This window comes from Carassius gibelio, chromosome A22, assembly GCF_023724105.1.
Source record: "Carassius gibelio isolate Cgi1373 ecotype wild population from Czech Republic chromosome A22, carGib1.2-hapl.c, whole genome shotgun sequence".
In the NCBI taxonomy this organism is placed as follows: Eukaryota; Metazoa; Chordata; class Actinopteri; order Cypriniformes; family Cyprinidae; genus Carassius; species Carassius gibelio.
The window spans coordinates 17311362-17330967 of NC_068392.1; the positions used below are offsets into that span (position 1 = coordinate 17311362).

General features: G+C 34.7%; 1 protein-coding gene across 3 annotated transcripts in view; it reads right to left on the bottom strand.

Annotated features, from left to right (window-relative positions):
* Window positions 1-623: 623 nt before the first annotated feature.
* The window catches only part of LOC127943174 (metabotropic glutamate receptor 7-like), a 181409-nt gene continuing 162426 nt past the window's right edge, over window positions 624-19606 (bottom strand). For 2 of the 3 annotated variants that reach the window (XM_052539391.1, XM_052539393.1), the window contains 2 exons: window positions 11209-11455; window positions 624-2023 (listed from right to left, as the gene is read on the bottom strand). In XM_052539391.1, the coding sequence (XP_052395351.1) occupies window positions 1974-2023; window positions 11209-11455 (297 nt within the window). In that variant the 3' untranslated portion in view covers window positions 624-1973. Of the gene's footprint in view, window positions 2024-9810; window positions 9833-11208; window positions 11456-19606 lie in introns of all 3 variants that reach the window. The other variant, XM_052539392.1, reaches the window with a different exon arrangement.

Consider the following 19606-nt stretch of genomic DNA (forward strand, 5'->3'; position numbering starts at 1 on the left):
CAAAAATACGTCATGATGAGGAAAAAAAAACATATATAAGTCGCACTGGACTATAAGTCGCATTTATTTAGACCCAAGAGAAAACATTACCGTCTACAGCTGCGAGAGGGCGCTCTATGTTTTCAGTGTAGGCTACAGGAGCACTGAGGAGCAAAGAGCGCCCTCTCGCGGCTGTAGACAGTAATGTTTTCTCTTGGTTCATGTCTCTTAGTTCATTTCTCTTGGTTCATGTCAAATTAATTTTGATAAATAAGTCGCACCTGACTATAAGTCGCAGGACCAGCCAAACTATGAAAAAAAATGTGACTTATAGTCCGGAAAATACGGTAATATAGCATAATATAAAAATATATACTTTCATTTTTTTTTTTTTTTTTTTTTTTTACTGACCTATAAACCACAATAAGTTCATAATATAATATAGCAATTAAATAACAAAATTTAATATATTTTACTATATTTGAAGTCCATTATACGGTGCCCTTGGCTCCAAAGTGATCATTCATGTTCTGTAAACTAAGAATTGGCTTACTTTTTGTTTTCTATATTGAGAGCCATTTTAATGAAATAATTAATTCAAGCATGCAAATGCAAGATCAATAATATAATGATAATAATAGTAATAAAAAATAACCAAATGGTTTTATTTCATGTTGGTACATTCTTGGACAACACCACATTATAGTTGCATGAGTGGCCAAACATAAAAGTCTTCCACAACATCAGCACAAAAGCAGCAAGGGCAACATGAATATACTTAGTACAAACAGTATAAAACATACATGCTTTTTCATAGATTTCTTTTTTTTTTTTTTTACTTTGAAATATATACTCATATCCTTTGCACATTTCTCCATAAATTCCAGGGCAGTTAAAAATTCCAAGACAAATTAAAGCCATATTCTGCCTTGAGTGAGTGAATGTCTAAGAAATTCATGAAGGAAAAACTAGATAAATCAATTAATGCTTGCAAAATTATCTGTAAACAGGCCATTGTGAGATAACTGTGGTGTAAGTTTCATTTACTTCAACATCGAACATATCAAGCATGCATTGACAACTGCTACGTGAACACTTTCTTTAAAAAAGAACTCTGAAACACAACCGTCACTGGGGTTTAGACACTGTTAAACCAATGCAACATCTCTCAAAGTCACTAAAAACACAGTCGATGGTCTACAAACCTTACAAACATGGTGGGAATGTCGAAAAATGTGACACGTTTATCATGTTAAAGGGCGAAAACCAATGGAAATCCTCAAAATAAAGAAACAATATTCCAGGAATGAGATCTCAAAGAGAAGAATATGGCTTTAATACAATGTGCATCCAGAAAAGGCAAGGAAAACCAAGGAAGAAAGGCTCAGCTGAAACACAAAAACAGCAAAAGCAAACTGAAAATGCTGAGAGAACCACACAAAGTCACTCAGAAAACCCCCAAAACTTGCAGTTTGGAAGTGCATGTAAAGATGAGGAGGACCTCACGGCCCAGCATTCCAAAGCCATGTTGATCATCAGCGTCTTGAAGAAAGTCTGTGATGGAAAGTCAGAAGAAATGCCTTGTCGAAGGTCCATCATGCCAAGTGTACCCTCGTCTGACTGATGGTCAGTCGTGTTGTCCCAATGTTACACCCCATCAGTTTCCTCCGTCGGAAAAAAATAAAAAAATAAAAAATGTAATTCCTCCATTTGTAATTCCTGTTACTTGTTTTGTAGATGTCTGGTTATTTCAGTTTCATTTTTTTTTACTTTTTTGGGTGGTTTCGCTGTGTTATGTTTCTTAAAGGTGTTGAAAATCAACTGATATCCTCTGTTGATGGTTTAGCTGAGGGCCCAATCACTGTCCTGGACCTCAGACGAAATAAGGATGGAAACAGAGGGACACTGAAAGCTTTTTCCCGCTTTACTTTTGTTCCAAAGAGCCAAGAGTAACCAGGAAGTACCATCGATCACCTTCCTCCTGTCGATGGCCTTCAGATCACAAGGTCATTGTAGCTCACGTATTTCTTCTTAGCAGCCAGACCTGCAAGGAGAGAAAGATGAAAAATAGCTTTTCATTTGACATTCCTTCCTTTTTTCTTGCTGAAAATGAGAGGAATTCACTGATTCCTGACAGGAGGACACTTTTTAGGACATGAGGTTTGTTGGTATGGAACAGGAAACCTCCACAATCAGATTATTAAAGCCATTAAAATGCCATATATATATATATATATATATATATATATATATATATATATATATATATATATATATATATATATATATATATATATATATATATATATATATACACTTTATTTACCTAATGTACTCTTTATTAAATAGATAAATACAAATAAAATACTAAGTAAATGATTAAATGTGTTGTCATTTTGATCCCCATTGTTACTAAGCGATTCATTACTGTAATTCAATTTATATCCCATTTTCCAAAGGTAAGAGATTACTCTTATATTTAATAACAGTTACTTCTGATGCAATTGCATTAAATACTATATAATAATTCTGTGTATAAAACAAATCAAAATGTAACATATAATGTTATCATTTATATTTTAAATGTGACCTCCCTTTAAATACTTTGTATAATGTATGGAATTTGATATTATTTATTTAAAATAATTATGACCAGTTCCATGTCTATCCTTGGAAAGTTCAACTGGATGAGGTTGATATGAGATTTATAAGCTAATTAGTAATAATTAATGCAAATACTTTTAAGAGAGAGTAATTAGTAGAGTAATATACTTACTGTCTTGAAGATGTAATTAGTAATTAATTACTTTTTCTTACCCAGCACTGTTGATCACATTACACTTGCAATTTATTTATTTATTGTTTTATTTTATTATTATTTATATATTTTTAATTGTAAAATACATGTGAGTGCTGTTTTCCTTCATACAGCATTATTTGTAAACTCCCTCCAACGTAAGATTTTGTAGGTGGTTGTCAGTGTGTTGCTAGAGCATTCTGTGTGGTTGCTAGGGTGTTCTGAGAGGTTTCTAGGAAGCTTTGGGTGGATTCTTGGGTGTTCTGGATGGTTGCCAGGGTCATCTGAGTGGTTGTTATGTGATCTGAGTGGTTGCCATGGTGTATTCATAGGTTGCAAGGGTTTTTCTGGGTTGCCACAATTCTCTGTATGGTTGCTAGGCTGTTGTAGGTGGTTATGCTGGTGTTCTGGGTGGTTGCTTGTTTTTGAGAGATTGGTGGAAGGTTGCTAGGGTGCTTTAGGTGGTTACTATGGTTTTATGGGTGGTTGCTATGATGTTACAAGTGAAATCCTTGATTGTTCTGTGTATATGCAGTTGATAGAAGGTTGCTAGGGTGTTCTGAGATGTTGACATATGGTTGCTAGGGTGTTCTGGATGGTTGCCAGGGTTATCTGAGTGATTGCCATAGTGTATTGTCAGGTTGCAAGGGTTTTTTGTCCAGGTGGTTGCTAGAATGTTCTGGATGGTTGCTAGGGTGTTTTAGGTGGTTACTCGAGTGTTCTGGGTGGTTGCTAGGGTGTTTTAGGTGGTTACTCAAGTGTTCTGGGTGGTTGCTTGTTTGTGATAGATTGGTGGAAGGTTGCTATGGTTCTTTAGATGGTTGCTATGGTCTTCTGGGTGCTTTAAGATGTTGCTAGGTGGTTACAAGGATGTTCCAAGTGCATTGCCTGGGTGTTTGCTGGAGTGTTTTGAGATGTCGCAGGGTGGTTGCTATGGTGTTGTGAGTGCCTGCCAGGAAGTTAAAGGTGGATTCCAGGATGTCTTGGGTGGTTGCTAGGGTATTTTGTTTGCTAGGTGATTAGGTGTGGTTGCATTGGTGTTTGAACGGCTGCTAGGTGGTTGCTAGGATGATCTGAGTGTGTTGCTAGGGTGTTCCAAGTGATTACTAGAGCAATCTAAGATGTTACTAAGTTTTTATGTGTGATTTGTAGGGCATTGGTATGCTAATACCTGCAGTACTTAATATTTTAGTACTTAAGGTAAGGTGATTTGGAGAATCCCTAACCCAAAGTCTGAGCATGTTAAACTCACATAAAGGTAATAATACATTTATTACTGTATTTATTAATCTTCTTTAATGTTAGTTAATGAAAATACAGTTATTCATTGTTAGTTCATGGTAATTCACAGTGCATTAACTAATGTTAACAAGCACAACTTTTGATTATAAAAAAGCGTTAGTAAATGTTGAAATTAACATGAACTAAGACTTATAAATGCTGTAGATTAGTTCATGTTAACGAAAGTAGTTAACTAACATTAACTAATGGAACCTTATTCTAAAGTGTTACCCTGTGTTTGTTATGTGATGGAAAGCAAGTTAAGATAAAAAATATCAGATGAATACACAAAATATGTGAATAAGGCAGAAGTCTTAAGTAAAAAGCCCTAAAATATCTACAGTCATAACAGCGTGACCTTCACATGCAGTTGCCGATGTGTCTATGTAACTAAATGTCTCCCGTGTCTAATTATAGTGCATATCCACGCATGTGCTCTGTGCTCTTTTGCATGTAAATTCACTTCTAAATATTTAATAGTAAAGGTTACCAAGTAGAGAGATCACTGTGGCTTTTAAGAGTCAGAAGCCCCTTCAGTATTTGAGTGAAATGTCACTCCAACAGCCATCTATTTAGAAATGTGGCCTGGACGAATGTGGATTGAGGAAAGTGCTCTCAATATGCAAACACAAACATAAATACATGATAATACACATAATAGGAGTCAGAAGGATTAACTAGAGGTTGCTAAGTGGTTGAGAGGGCTCTTCTGGGTGGTTGCTAGGGTGTTATGGATGGTTGCAAGGTTGTTCTATGTGGTTTCTATGGTGTTCTGAGAAGTTAGTAGGTGGTTTCTACAGTGTTCTGAGTGGTTACCAGGGTGTTCTAGGTGGTTAATGTTTTTTTTTTTTTTTTTGGAGGAATTTCTAATTTATTTGGTTCTAGAGTGTGTGCTGATTTTTATTTTATTGACACTTTGTGTAATTTATTTATTTTATTCTACATCAATGTGTATGCCTTGCCTCCATGCCTTCTTATTCACTTTGCTAATAAGCATTCTATGTTTCTCATTTATTATATATATATATATATATATATATATATATATATATATATATATATATATATATATATATATATATATATATTTCTATATGTATTAGGCCTATAGCATGGAGTATTTTTATTTGTTTTGTTCTATATATATATGTGAGTTTGTTGAAGTACCATTTTTTTGTTCATTCAGCCGCCGAATTGCTGAATTCGAAAGTGAAAGTAAAATGCGCATGGACATTTACAACCTATAAAACAGCGAAGGAAAGTGAGGAAAAGAGTGCAAACTCCAACAAACTACACCAGGGGATTGCTAGGTGGTTGCTATGGTGTTCTGGGTAGTTTGTAGGGTATTTTGAGAGGTGGGTAGGTGGTTTCTGTGGTGTTCTGGTGGTTGCTAGGATGTTCTAGGTGGTTTCCAGGGTGTTCTAGGAAGTTTGTTCTGGTGTTTTTCAGTGTCTTCAGAGGTTGATAGAAGGTTGCTAAGGAGTTTTAGGTGGTTACCAGAGTGTTCTGGGTGGAGGCTATGGTGCTTTGAGAGGATGCTAGGTTGTTCTGAATGGTTGCTATGCTGTTCTATTTGAGTGCTTGTTCGGGGTGGTTGCAAGAAGAGTTTAGTGGTTCTGGTCTCACATCTATTGAACTCATGGGTCGTTAACCTCAAAGAGTGTTAAAAAACAGGAAACGATAACAGTCAGGTATGAATGGAGGAAAACCAGGGCGTGATGAGATCGTTTTTTGAAGTCTAAACAGCTGTATTAGGTTTTTCCTCATTTGCATAATAGTTTTTTTTCAGCTTTGCGACACTGCATCACAGTAATCTCAGTTTAATTGAATGTTGCCTTAAATCAGCAACTTTCACTGGGTTTTACTCATTAAATATACATTTTAGTTTGCGTAAATCATTCTTAAAACTATTTACGCAAATAAATGCATTACATAATTTTTTTATTTTTTATTTTATTAAAAATATTGAGATATTTATGCCATGATGCCAAAATAAAGTAACAATGTTTTTACAAATGAATGTCACATTGAAAGTGTTTTTAAATAAATTTTTGCAACATTTGAACTATCAATATAGATTTAATGAAAAAGAAAAACAAATTGTATCGATAACATAATTTTCATCAGCTATATTGGTAAAATTTTTGAAGCGCTAAATATTTTTCTCAAAAAATCCTTGGAAGGAAACCTGGCTAGTAAAAATATATTTTACAAACAATAATGCAGCAGTTACATAAAAATGTTTTTACGAACAATAATGCGGCACTAATGCCAAAATTATATTCAAAATGGTTTTACAAAGGCTATCATTAAAATTATGTCACCTTATGCAACTGCATAACGTGGCTTTATGAATGACAACATGATAATGATTTTGTATGAATCAATCTTTATGAAAAAATGCAATAATTATGTAAATATGTACAAATTTAACTACAATAACTTCACACAACGTAAAAATGTGTTACAATTGTCTAATAATGCAGGAAGTGCAACAGTGCTTTTACCAACAATAACTTAACGATAACATTGCATGATTTAGTAATTATGCAATAACTAATTTAAACATGATAAAGCCACGATTATTTTGAATAATGTGTAAAATTACATTGGACAGTGCAATTATTAAAGAATACAACACAGATGAAAATATACATAAATATAGCTATGAAAGAATGAAATAAAAGTAAACATCAAAAATATAAGAATAAAATCTAAAAAATGTATATTGTAGAATTAAATATAGAACACAAAATGATGTGCATGAAAGTAAACTGTAGTCTTTCATTCATACAAAATTATGAATAATAGTTTTACAATTTAATCTTATGATGCATTACAATAGTTTTATGAATGATAGCATGACAATTACGGGAGAATGGTTTTAAACGTAACATCACAATTATGTCATATAATGCATAAAATTACAGAAAAAAAAAATGTTTGTAAAAATGCTAACAAAACAATTATTTTGTATAATGTACTAGTCTCCTAGGAATGGTTATATGAACAATAGCATGACAATTACATTGCATAATGCAATAATTGGGGGAGAATGGTTTTAAACACAATGTCACATTATGAAAATTATGTACAAAAGCTTTTATGAATAATAATTTTACAATTACATGTGAGAACTGTGTGAGTGGTTTTATGAATTACAGAATTACAGTGCATAATGTAATATTTATGGTAACAATGAATTTAAACATGATAATGATAGGATTATGTTGCATTATGCATAAAATTTGAATCTTAAAAAGGAAAAATATATTTTTGTAATCCTAACAAGACAATTATGTTGCATATTTCAACAATTTCTTAGTAATGGTTATATGACATATAAATTGATGATAAAATTATGTAAAAATATATTTTTTAAGCTGATAAGACAATTATGTTTCCAAATGCAACTATTTCTTGAGAATGGATTTGTCAATGATAAAATGACACTTTTATTGCATAATGCCAAAAACTACATTTACGAATGAGTAAAATTTGTGCAAAAATTTAGTAAAAAAAAAAACAAAAACAAAAAACGTATTATTAATAGTAATAATAACAACGGCAAAAAAATAAAACAATTACATAAGAATAGTTTAATGAACAATTTACATAAAAAAAATTCTGCCTTTTCTTCACAAATGAGGAAAAATTCTGGTCACTTTATCACTATGAATCACTGTGAGTGCCTAAGAAAATGGAAATAAATATCTAACAGACAAGAATAGCTTCTTTGCACAGGCTAATCTTTACAATGAAAGGAAACATTCATAGTGTTCATTTATAATATTTTATCATGATATGGGTCATTGACATCAGTAATAACTGCGCATTCTCTCTATTTTTGTGACAGTAAGGTTCAAGATATTGAACATGATGTTGAAAGCTCACACACACTCTTGTGTTTTGACGTCAATGTAAAAATTAATAAATAACATTTCTAATGAATCGCCCACCGGTGTCAGAACAAATCTAAATGTCGGCTTTAATGCAAACCATTGACAGTTGCATACAATTATGCCGTTTTATTTGACATCAAATCTTCTTTCTTGAAGTCCATTGTTATTCAGCCTCGCATATCAAATTGGCTGAATTTGCATGTCCCACCAAAATTGTTGGGAACAAGGGTGATGATTACGGCTTCCGCTTTTTGACATTGCCATCTTGGCTCAATAGATTTATAGTGCCTGTTCCCTTGGGTGGCAGATATTTCAGGGCTCAGGACATTCATATGCATACATATCCATAAAAAAATAATTTAGAGAGTCAGAGTGTGTTATATAGAGGAAGAGGGGGAGAGAAAGAACATAGAGTGCACAGGGAAGGCCGACACAGATGGTTCACAGCTCTTTAGGGAGCAGTGGAGTCTGCCGTGCCATCACAATGGCGCGTGGGGAGTTGAGCAGTGGGGCTTGCGTTTGAAGCTTGGGATCTTCCATGTGTCATCAGATTAGCACTGACAGTAGAGTTTACCGTTCCATAACTATGTTTAGCTCTTGCTTAGACACTCTTTGGTTTCTTGGATACATCAAATATGTATGAACAGGGATAAAAACAATGTTTAATGCTAATAATAAAAACAATGCTAAATGCTAATAATAAACTGATAACTGACAGAGATGAAACAGGGATAAAACATTTAATACTTGATATATATAAGCTTAAAGTTAATGATAAAATGGAAACAGGTATAAAAACAATGCCAGATACTAATAATAAAATGCTAAACTGGAGTGCATTTCCCAAAATGAGCTATGGTTGCAAGTTCTGTATTTACCAAAACAGTTCAATGGAACTTGTGACAATAACAATTCTTTTGGGAAATACACACCAACAGGGATGAAACAGGAATATAAACAATGTTTAGTGCTAATAATAAAATCATAGAAAGTAAGGATGAGTCAGGGATAAAACAATTGCAAATGCTAATAATAAAATGCTAACCCGAGGTGGGTTTCCCAAAAGCAGCTATGGTCACAAGTTTTGTCATTACCAATAGAGTTTAATGAAACTTGTGACCATAGTTCACTAACAATGCTATGTTATATATATATATATGTATGTATTAATATAATAATTATATTATTATTATTAAATTAAACATTGAATAAAACAATTATATTGTAACAGTTTCACATTTTGCTCTTTAAAGTCTTACGCACAACAATCTGAATATTTTTCAAACAACTACAAATATTTTATTTCTATTCTATTTATCACTGTAAAATTAAAAAAAGTGACTTTTGTGTCAGCACAAACTACTGAGTGTCCATTCACATAAAACTGCATGCTAGACAAAGAGGAAATCATAAATAACTACAAAGAAACTACAAGTAACACGTTGAACTAAATATGATTTTCTTTTAAGTATACATTTTTCTTGTAACACATACTCCAAAAATCTTTGCTTTATTTACAAGTGAAAAAAAAATATATACAATTTTGTAAAAAATTACTGTGTATATGACACCTTGCCCCATTTAGAATATTTTTGAATTAGGGCATAAGGATACTTAACTGTAAATGTCTAAATATGCACGGTACAATACAAAAATTACCATTTTCCCAACAATAGTGCAGGATTGAGATGGATTTCATTCTCTAGTTCTTTTGAGTGACACTGTGGGATCGTCATCGAATTTTGATAAATGGTCACAAAAGACTGATTAGAATTTCCACCTCGTCCTTTCCCTCAACGATTGTAAGTGAGCAAGGTCATAACCAAAGGTAGGAGATTCATTTGGTCTTACCTGATAAATTATGAGAATTAGCCTGTTGGAAAAAAGAAAAAAAAGAAAAGAAAAAACAATACTTGGTGAGCTTTTCTGATTGGTCCAACAGAAGCAAAGCAGAGATTCTGATTGGTCCAAACAGCCATGAAATTAAATTTCAAGCTGGGTTTGAAGGTGGGTGCATTTTATTTTAGATCTGTTACTTTGGATATGACATTTGTCCCATCTCAGAATGGCATATCTAATAATGTGGGAAAGCATTGCCACTGTCAAGGAAAAAAGCCTTGACGGCATCATTTTTTGTAATTAATTTCACCATATTTTCTTCTTTATTTGCCATAGCATTTGAAAAACCCAAAAGCAGCTGAAAGATTGCAAAGACTTGTAATTTGTCTTCCAGTCAAAGCCACATAAACAACACCAAAAGTACTTTTCATCTCCCGAAATTTCATTCCCTTTTCAAAGAGCCATGGCTTTCCTTTGACAGTGACGACATGCTAATACTTTGAGCTCAAACTAGTCCCGTATTATTTCTCTCCCTGCGGTGTGCGGCCCACCATCTCGTGTTCATTAGAGGAAATGCGATCATTCTCAGCTTCATTCCATTATATCTGACACGAGCTCATGCTGCAACAAGCAACAGGCCAAAGCAACAGAATTTCAGCTCATGGTGACATTCTGCAATGAATCTTGCAAGCACTGGACTTTGGGACTTGAGCTCACACCCACCGGCTGCAGGGAAATCAACTTTAAGGTCAAGGATAATGGCTACATATTTCTATGTAAATTGGATATAAGCATTCATGATAAGCACTCAGCCAGCTCCTAATTTATTAGAACTTTACAACCCCAAGTTGCAAATCTATAAATATCTGGAATGAATTCATTTTTTTTTTTTTTTTTACAATAAATTCATATTTAACATTTTTACACAATGCTTAATGGATCATTTGCTTATACAAGTTAGTCTTATATATTATAACTATATCTATTTTAAAATTGCATTAATATACCCCAAGAATATAACTAAAAGTATAATAATATTCTTTATAATAACTATAATTATAAATAAACTGTCAGTTTGTAATAATAATTACATTCAACAAATTTTATTTTAAATGGTCTCTGCTAACTATAAAACAATGTGCAGTGATATGTGCAAAAAGCAAGGAAACATGCATAAGAATGTGAAATGTGAAGATTTTGATAACTTACATTCGCTCATGTGATACAAAAAAAATAATAATAATCTCACATTCTTCTTATGAATTTAACAACAAATTTCCTAACAACGTTACTCGCACAGTGTTCACCAGTTTTACTGTAAAAGCATCTTGAATTAATCATGAGCAAATGTATTGTATCAACTTCCCCAATGTCCTCAATTATATCTTAATTATAAGAGGAGCAACTTACTGTTGGGATCCACATTTTCACACAGTTCGGTTTTGGCCTCGCCGTTCGGCCGGTCGCTGGGTTTGTGCGACAGACGCGAGGTCATGGTGGCCGCCGTCACCACGGCCTTGAAGCTGCGCTTGCGTTTCTGCACGTTGAGCTCTGGGTGGAAGATGATGACGTAGACCTTGGGCATGTAGAGCATTCCCAGAGCCACGGATGCGCTCAGATTCATGGAGATGGTCAGCGTGGTGGTCTGGATGTAGAGCTTTGGGCAGAAAAAGGAGGGAAACTTTTAATATGGCAAGGGAATTGTCTAATAACTAAAAAAAAAAAAACGGTTTCACAAAGACCTGAAAAAAGAGATAGAAAAGTATGTTTGTAGTAAATGTGACATTACGGATATTGTTTACATTGACATCTTTCCATGGCTGAAACGCTCGTTGATTGATTACACAAGATCATTTATGGTAAGTTGCACTTTTTTTTTTCAACATAACTTCTGATGTTCATTTACTCATATAACTAGTAGTAAGAGGAAAATATGACAATGTGTCGTTTGAACAGGTCTGTCACGCCACGTAAAATGGGGCCAAAATGGCATATTGTTAGAATTTTTCAATAAAATTTGACAGAATTTGAAAGTGGAGACTTTGTTAATAAGAAAAAGTAACAAAGCACAAAGATTGTTCTGATTTATTGGATGTTTTATTACATTTTGTTCACACATTTAGGGGAGTCATGACCTAGTTGTTAGAGAGTTTGACTCCTAACCCTAGGGTTGTGGGTTCGAATCTCAGGCCGGCAATACCACGACCTAGGTGCCCTTGAGCAAGGCATCCAACAAGCCAACTATGAGAGTCTATGGACCCTTCCCTTGAAATGCAACTAACACCTCAAAAAGGCAGAAGGTTTCCAGTTTACCATTGCAAAAGGTTCAATAAACTTTACTACCTAAATGTAGAGAGAATCATTCCCCCTACTTAATTCTCTCTAAAACAGACACATAATGCTATAGAAAATGACTTATTTCATTAATTCATAGACAGTTTCCTATGACCTTCCTCGGATTCATATTTTGCTGACTTGCATTTTATAAATCGCCAAGAACCATGATTTCAGACTAAAATCTTCTTAACTGTATAAGTCACCTACATTTTGGATGGCCTGCAGGTGAGTGAATTAACAGCACTTTTTTTTTTTTAATTCCTCCTCTATTCCTTTTAGAATTGACGTTGGTTTATTAAAATGAGAATCTATTAAAATCGAGAAATCGTTAGATAATTTCATTAGATAAGTCTGCGAACTCCAGGATGGGATTGAAGACAAAATGAAGAAGACAATCTAATCCAAACAGGTCAGTTGCAAAGGCACTCAGTGTTGACAACCTGGTTGGAAAATTCAAAGCCAAATGGATGATAATCATCCTTAAAAACTCCAGCTTCTTTCATTGCCTGAGATTTCAGCTCTTGCACAGATGTACTTTTCTTGTATGAAAAAAGGAACTTGTCAAAAGGATCATAATGAAGGCATTCATGCCGCAGGCATATCACTTTAGTACTATGGCAAAGATTAATTTCATGTGGCTGTTAACGGCACTCTGGCAAGTATGTAATTATTGATATCCTCAGTGTGTTTAATCTTTAATGTACTCCTCGTTCAAAGCCTGTTAGGAAGGTCACGGGTGTGTTTCGATGAAGGCGACGGCCCCCATTCATGAAACGCAAGTGGAATGAATTGTGAAAATCATTCATAAAATATAAAACGTCACTAAAATGTGCTTTGCTCGCGGTCCATGAATGAAGCCCAATGTTTCTGCTGCATGTACAAACAGATCGACCTGCCATTAAAACAACTTCCCAGTAAAACTTAAGGTCTGGACCAATTGGTAGCTTATGCTGGCCGAGAACTGCCTCCGAAGGAAAAGTTTTGTTTGTGAAAAGCTCTACATAAATAATTTTTAATTGAATTGAATAATTCTAATGGTAAAGGTAGCATTTATGTAACCTGAGTACACACAAATCAATTCTCATAGTTTTTGCCTAATTTAAAAAAATTATGTAATATTAAGTTTAAAAGGTGCACAACTGATTATGGAATGATTGATTTTTAAATAAACTAATGCGAAATTAACTTTTGAAAACCTTTATGAGGTGAAAAACTGAATTATAAGGTGAAAAAAAAAATATGAATTTTAAATAATACAGTTTTTACAGTGAATGACATAGGTGCAAAACTGTTAATGAAATGCAAATAATTAAATAAATTAATTAACCTTTTTTTGCATTATTTGACAATTCCAACAAGACTGGAAATTACATCAAGATTTTAAGTTTTTTAAAAAAATAAATAAATAAAAAAAATTCAATAGATATAGGTAGTCCTGTTCCTCATGTACATACTATGTACTTATTATAGTAATTACAATAACTATGCAATAACTAGGTACTAACCCTGAACCTACCCCTAAACCTAACCCTACCCCATGTAGTTACCTTGTGTTACCAGAACTTTCTTAGAATACACTGTAAGTACACTATATGTACATGTTAGTACTGTAAAATAAAGTGCAACCGAGATATTTGATTTAGCAGAATTCGCCTACAATGAACGACCTGTTTGTAATACACCCCTCTAGTTCCTACAGTAATGACGTCACTAAAACAGTTTTTTGACTAACCTCCGCCCACATGAATTTACAAAAAGGGGGCGTGGTCTTGTTGCGCTCCAACGGAGAAGAAGGAAGTGCTGTGTTTGTGTTTGTCGCCATGTCGTCGAAACACTGTTATTTTCATCTCGGAGTCTAATCATCTTTGTTCGGGCTTCCCAGGGAAGCTGTACTTGGAGATTAATGGCTACAATCTCTGTTTAACTCGGTTCCCGAAAATTATAGTCCACATGTAAAACTATCAGAACTCGTTGCGTATTTCTGAAGGAGGGAGTTTATAGAACAAGAAAGACATCAGCCCGTTTTCATGACAGTGAAAACAGCGGTATACAGATAAGTGAAATGTGTGAAAAATACTGTGTTTTTACATGCAAAACATGAAAACATGTTATATTGCACACTGTGAACACAATCAAAGATTCAAAAAACACGAAAAACGTGACATTTAAAAAACAAAAAACAAACAAACAAACAAAAGAAATGTGTGAAAACCTCCATGGCTGTCAAATTAATTTGCCTGTCCAAAGTTCAAATGCAGTGAGCTGACACATGAGCTGTCCTGCGTCAAAGATCGACACCTGATTCTTCAGCTTCTCACTGGCCTGGTGCGATACTGAGAGAAATCCAGCATGCTTGACTTGATAGAAACCATATTCACCTTCTACACTCTGTCTAAAGCAGTTGTGATGTGTAATAAAAACAACCTTGATCGAATCAATTCAAGCTTCCCTTTGTGAGCTTGCAGTAAGCAACACTACATTTTGTTTGGATTTAAAATAAATTAATGAATTAATCAAAAATCAAAGTATTTCTCTGATTCCCAGTTCTCTGAAAAATAGCTTGAAGCAAATGTGACGTTAGAAGAAAATATAAACAAGGACAGTGTGATCATAAATAACACCATCATGTTTCTTAATATTATAAATAATCACATATTAAATTGGTTTTGTGATGCACAACTTCCAACTTGTGTAACACTCTCTCTCTCTCTCTCTCTCTCTCTCTGTTTCTCTCTCTCTCTGTCTCTGTCTCTCTCTCTCTCTCTCTCTCTCTCTCTCGGCTGCTGCTCAGCGTTAATTACCCAGCATTCAGTCTTAACACCGACTCTCATCTGAGATGTCTGAATGTGAGGGATGATATGGTGAAGAGGGAGAGTTTTACGTATGTGACTTGGGCTAATAATGGATCAGTCAGAACTGGAGCAGCTCAGAAATGAACAGCTCAATAAATGAGGAGCACAGATTCTGCAGAGAGCAGTTTATAAAACATCAGAGAGAGAGAGAGAGAGACTGAAAACTGGACGAACCCAGCTGATCTGGACCGCATGATGATATATACTATGTAACTATAAAAATGTGTTGACCGTTACAGATTTAAACAATTATAGGTGGAAGAACTCGTTATGAGAGGAGGCTGCCACAACTTGCTGCATTATTACAGATTTCTACTTTTGTGTTGATGTGTACTAAGTTAATGTGTATTTATTTGTGTATGACTAATTTACATAAGGCTGTAAATGTGGCTTATATATACATACATATATATATATATATATATATATATATATATATATATATATATACATATATATATACATACAATGTATTGTGACTAAATTGTAATTAAATTATTTTTTTATACATATTTTACAGACATTTAAGCATTTTATGTACAGTATAATACTTAAATTTTATATAAAATTATACATAAAATGAATAAGTGTATATATATATATATATATATATATATATATATATATATATATATATATATATATATATATATATATATATATATGTACACACAGTGTCCCAATGTCCAAATTCCATATAAAAATCTTGGAATGTCACAATCTGATGATATTTTTAAATTGAACACCTTTGGAGAGCTTTAACAAAATTCCAAAACCTAAAGTGTCAAATCCCCTAAACATATCATCTATGACAATCCCGTGAACACCAGTGACAGACAAATCCACAATCCACCACCTTATGACAACAAGCAATTTAAATAGCTAAGAATTCAATTGGCGTGCCAACTCCTGTCGTGATCATATGCTAATACTGCCAGTCTATCAGTTAGATTTGCAGTCTTCATTTATTTATTCCTGCAGTCTGTTTCTTTCTGCTGTTTCTTCCACCGTCAAACAAGGACACAAAGGTCTGGCATACTGGAATAGGCACTAAACATTCTTTTCAGCATTGAGACTCTACATTCAACCCAAGGCTGAAACCTGTTCTAAGCAAAATCTTCGCCTTAAAACCGTTTTTGAAAACCAATCTTCAAAACGACAGTTTCTGATGTCTTCAGAGAGTCACACCTACAGAGAAAGCAAACCTACGTGTGCCACATGAGAGGCTTCCCGAACTCCACACAAGCGGCAGGCGGTTTCAGATAGGAAGGGGCTTGTTATATAAAGTGACATGCGTGTAGTGACAGAGGAAGTCGACTCAAACTGCGCTGTGATATCGTTTAGAGTCACGCTGGATGAAGGTGACACATTCGGTACTTCTGAGAAACGCAATTGGGAGACGTAGAGCAGGCAGAAAGGTGAGATCTTCACATTTTCTCTCTTATGCGCAAAAGGACAAAGCAATTTGGCTTCTAAATAACGTTTTCTTCCCCCTTAAGAGACTTTTTTAGTTTTGGTGTCAGTAGGTAATTCAACTTGAGTTAGCCTGTAGGCAGCCACACAAAAACACAACGAGCTCTTTGAACGCTTTCTCGAAGACTGAATCATTTTCTTTGCACTCAACTGCCCACTGCAGTGAGAGGAACTGCCCTTTGGTTGATGCGGAAAAAGAAAGTTTTCCAGTTTTTACAATTGTTTTAACAGCATTTCAACAGCATTGGACCGTGATGTGATGTGACATGAGAGTTACAGGCCACTGTACTAACAAAAATAATTAGCAAAATGTGAGTGGGATGACATCTGTAAGTTACGGTTTCAACTTCATATATTAGAACGCCACGTTGTATCTCACAACTGTGCCATTATTTCTCATAAATTTCATAATTGTGACTTGTGCATAAAGATATCGGAGTTGCAACTTTGCTTCTCGTAATCGCAACTTTATATCGTAATTTTACGTTATATTTCAGGGAGGCGCTTCAGGAGCCTCCGGACAAGGACCAGCAAGAACAGTTTTTCCCCAAATCTCTCTCCTTACTGAATTCTGCCCTCTGACACCCCCCCCCCCCCCACCACACACAAACACACACCACTACACACTCCTCACCCCTCCTCATCACTTCATCCAAAATACTGAATAATGCATTTGCACACTGGCATATTTTTCTATGCACTTTTTTATTTTATATTTTATGTCCATTGCACTAGTGTAAATGGTGTTCATATGTTCATAGTTTCTGCTAATAGTGTAAATACACTTATTACATAATCCGTCTGTATAGTATGTTCATAGTACACCTATCTGTATATCATGCTGATAGTATTAAAAAGCTGTAAATTGTGTCCATAGTACTGCCTTATCTGTAAATTTATTGTACATTTGTAAAATATAGACACTGTATATCCTGTATTTACTGCTTATTGCACTTCAGTCAGGACCACTTCCGTCAAGTATAATTATGACAATTATAATTGCATACAGTTAGTGTTGGCAGTATGGTTATGTTCTGGGCAACTTTCCACACGCCTGTCCATGCAGCCATGCTTTGACAGAGTGGGAAAAGCAGCAAGACAAACCCCCCTGGGGTACAGAACATAACCATTACAAAACATTGGTGGAGTTGGGGTTGGAGGAGGGAGTTGGTTGCAAGCAGCAATGCGGTGGAAGAGACACCAAAGAATGGGAATTTAAATAGACCGCAGGTGATAGGTGTCAAGACTGGATTGGTACACATCAGGAACAGCTGACTGTCAGCTGAATCAAGCGTGACTAACGTGGCCTGACTGAACTAACGCGATGCTCAATTTCTGGATAGATGCTAACTGCTTCCGTTGCATTGTAATCTACATGTACAATGACAATAAAGTTGAAACTAATATAATGTAAATGGTCTGATCTGAACAAAAGAGTGACAACATTGCATTTTTCTAAAGTTTGTCTTACTCTATGAGACACGCGTATATATATATATATATATATGATTGTGTGCTTCCAAGCGTTTACACATGTATCCAGTAGTACAGTATACACTACATGCACACTCTCAATGTAAATGGAGAGAGCATGCCACATCGCTACAAATCTGAGGCACGTCCACTGGCCTAAATTCACATGGGAAGGCCACAGATGGCATAAATAAAACAGCCCCCTGCATTAAGCATGGGTCAACACTCCTGCATACACAGTATCTTAAACTCAGCACTGCACGCATTTTGACTGAAACTGCATTTTCTTTTCCAAAAAGCACCTGCTTTGTTGTGGTGCAACAGTACACTGTCAAATTCCAAGTCTGCAGTATTTTCCATATGGAAAGCATATGTTGTTTAAATTAAAGGTATACACATTTTATATTAGTTATAATTAAATTATTAAATATAGTATACTTTGCAGTGTTACATAGAATTTCATGATGTAATGATGTGAGGGATGCTAGTTATTCAATCACTAATATTTCTCAATTGATAGCTCCGCCCACAAACATATTTTGATTGACAGACTTTATATCTTGCAAATGGTAATGATTCTCATAAGTGCTACTTAGGGCCCTATTCTAATGATCTCAACGCGAAGTGTAAAGCGCACGGCGCAAGTGCACTCAGGGCGCATCCAAATCCACTTTTGCTATTTTAACAACAGAAAAACGGTTGGCGCACACGGACGCATGGTCTAAACATGTTGTCCCTATTCTCTTAATGAGTAATGGGTATTTTTTTGCGTGTAACGTGCAATAAACCAATCAGAGTCTCATCTTTCATTCCCTTTAAGAGCCAGTTGCGCTCATGCCATGACGGATTTGTTATTTACACAACGGAATTTGGCAAGCGCAAAGACAACGTGTCTCCGAGATAAACGTGTCTGTTCGTGTGCGAGCAAATAGATAGCCTAATTCTGAAACATGCGATGACTATCCATTATGACATGTAGGCATTTTTACATATATATATATATATATATATATATATATATATATATATATATATATATATATATATATATATATATATATATATATTTGCTAACTAAACAACATGGCGCTGGATGGGAAAATGCAAACGGCGCCGGACTGAAGTCAGTAAACACACTTGCTCTGCATCTTGCATCGCATTGTGCTGGGTGTATGATAGGGCCCTTAATCTTTCAACGTGACTTCATATCTCGCAACTGTGACTGTTTCTTGTATTTTCAAGTTTACATATTTTAATAGGCTTGATAACTCTTAGTAGACAAATTAATGGCACAGACATGTCATTGCAAATGTCATTAAAATATGTAATTTTGAGTTTCTCTTGGTTAAAACAGCTCAAACATGCATTTTATTCTGGGACTAGGCTTAAGCCTTGACTGTGAAACCAGGGGTACATTTTGACTCTGTTTTTCAAAATTGTGTCTTAGTTTCTAATAATTGTGACTTTGAATCTCACATTTTGACTATATCTTACAACTGCAACTATTTTTCTGATATCTGTAACTGATATCTTTTTGATTGAAAAAATGTGCATAAAGAATAAGACCAGCATTGGGTATCTCCACTCAAAAACAGATTTTGCCTTCAACTTTACTTGAAAAAGTCGCACCTGGTCAGGATACAGACGTCTGTGGGTCTGTTTACACGAGTTAA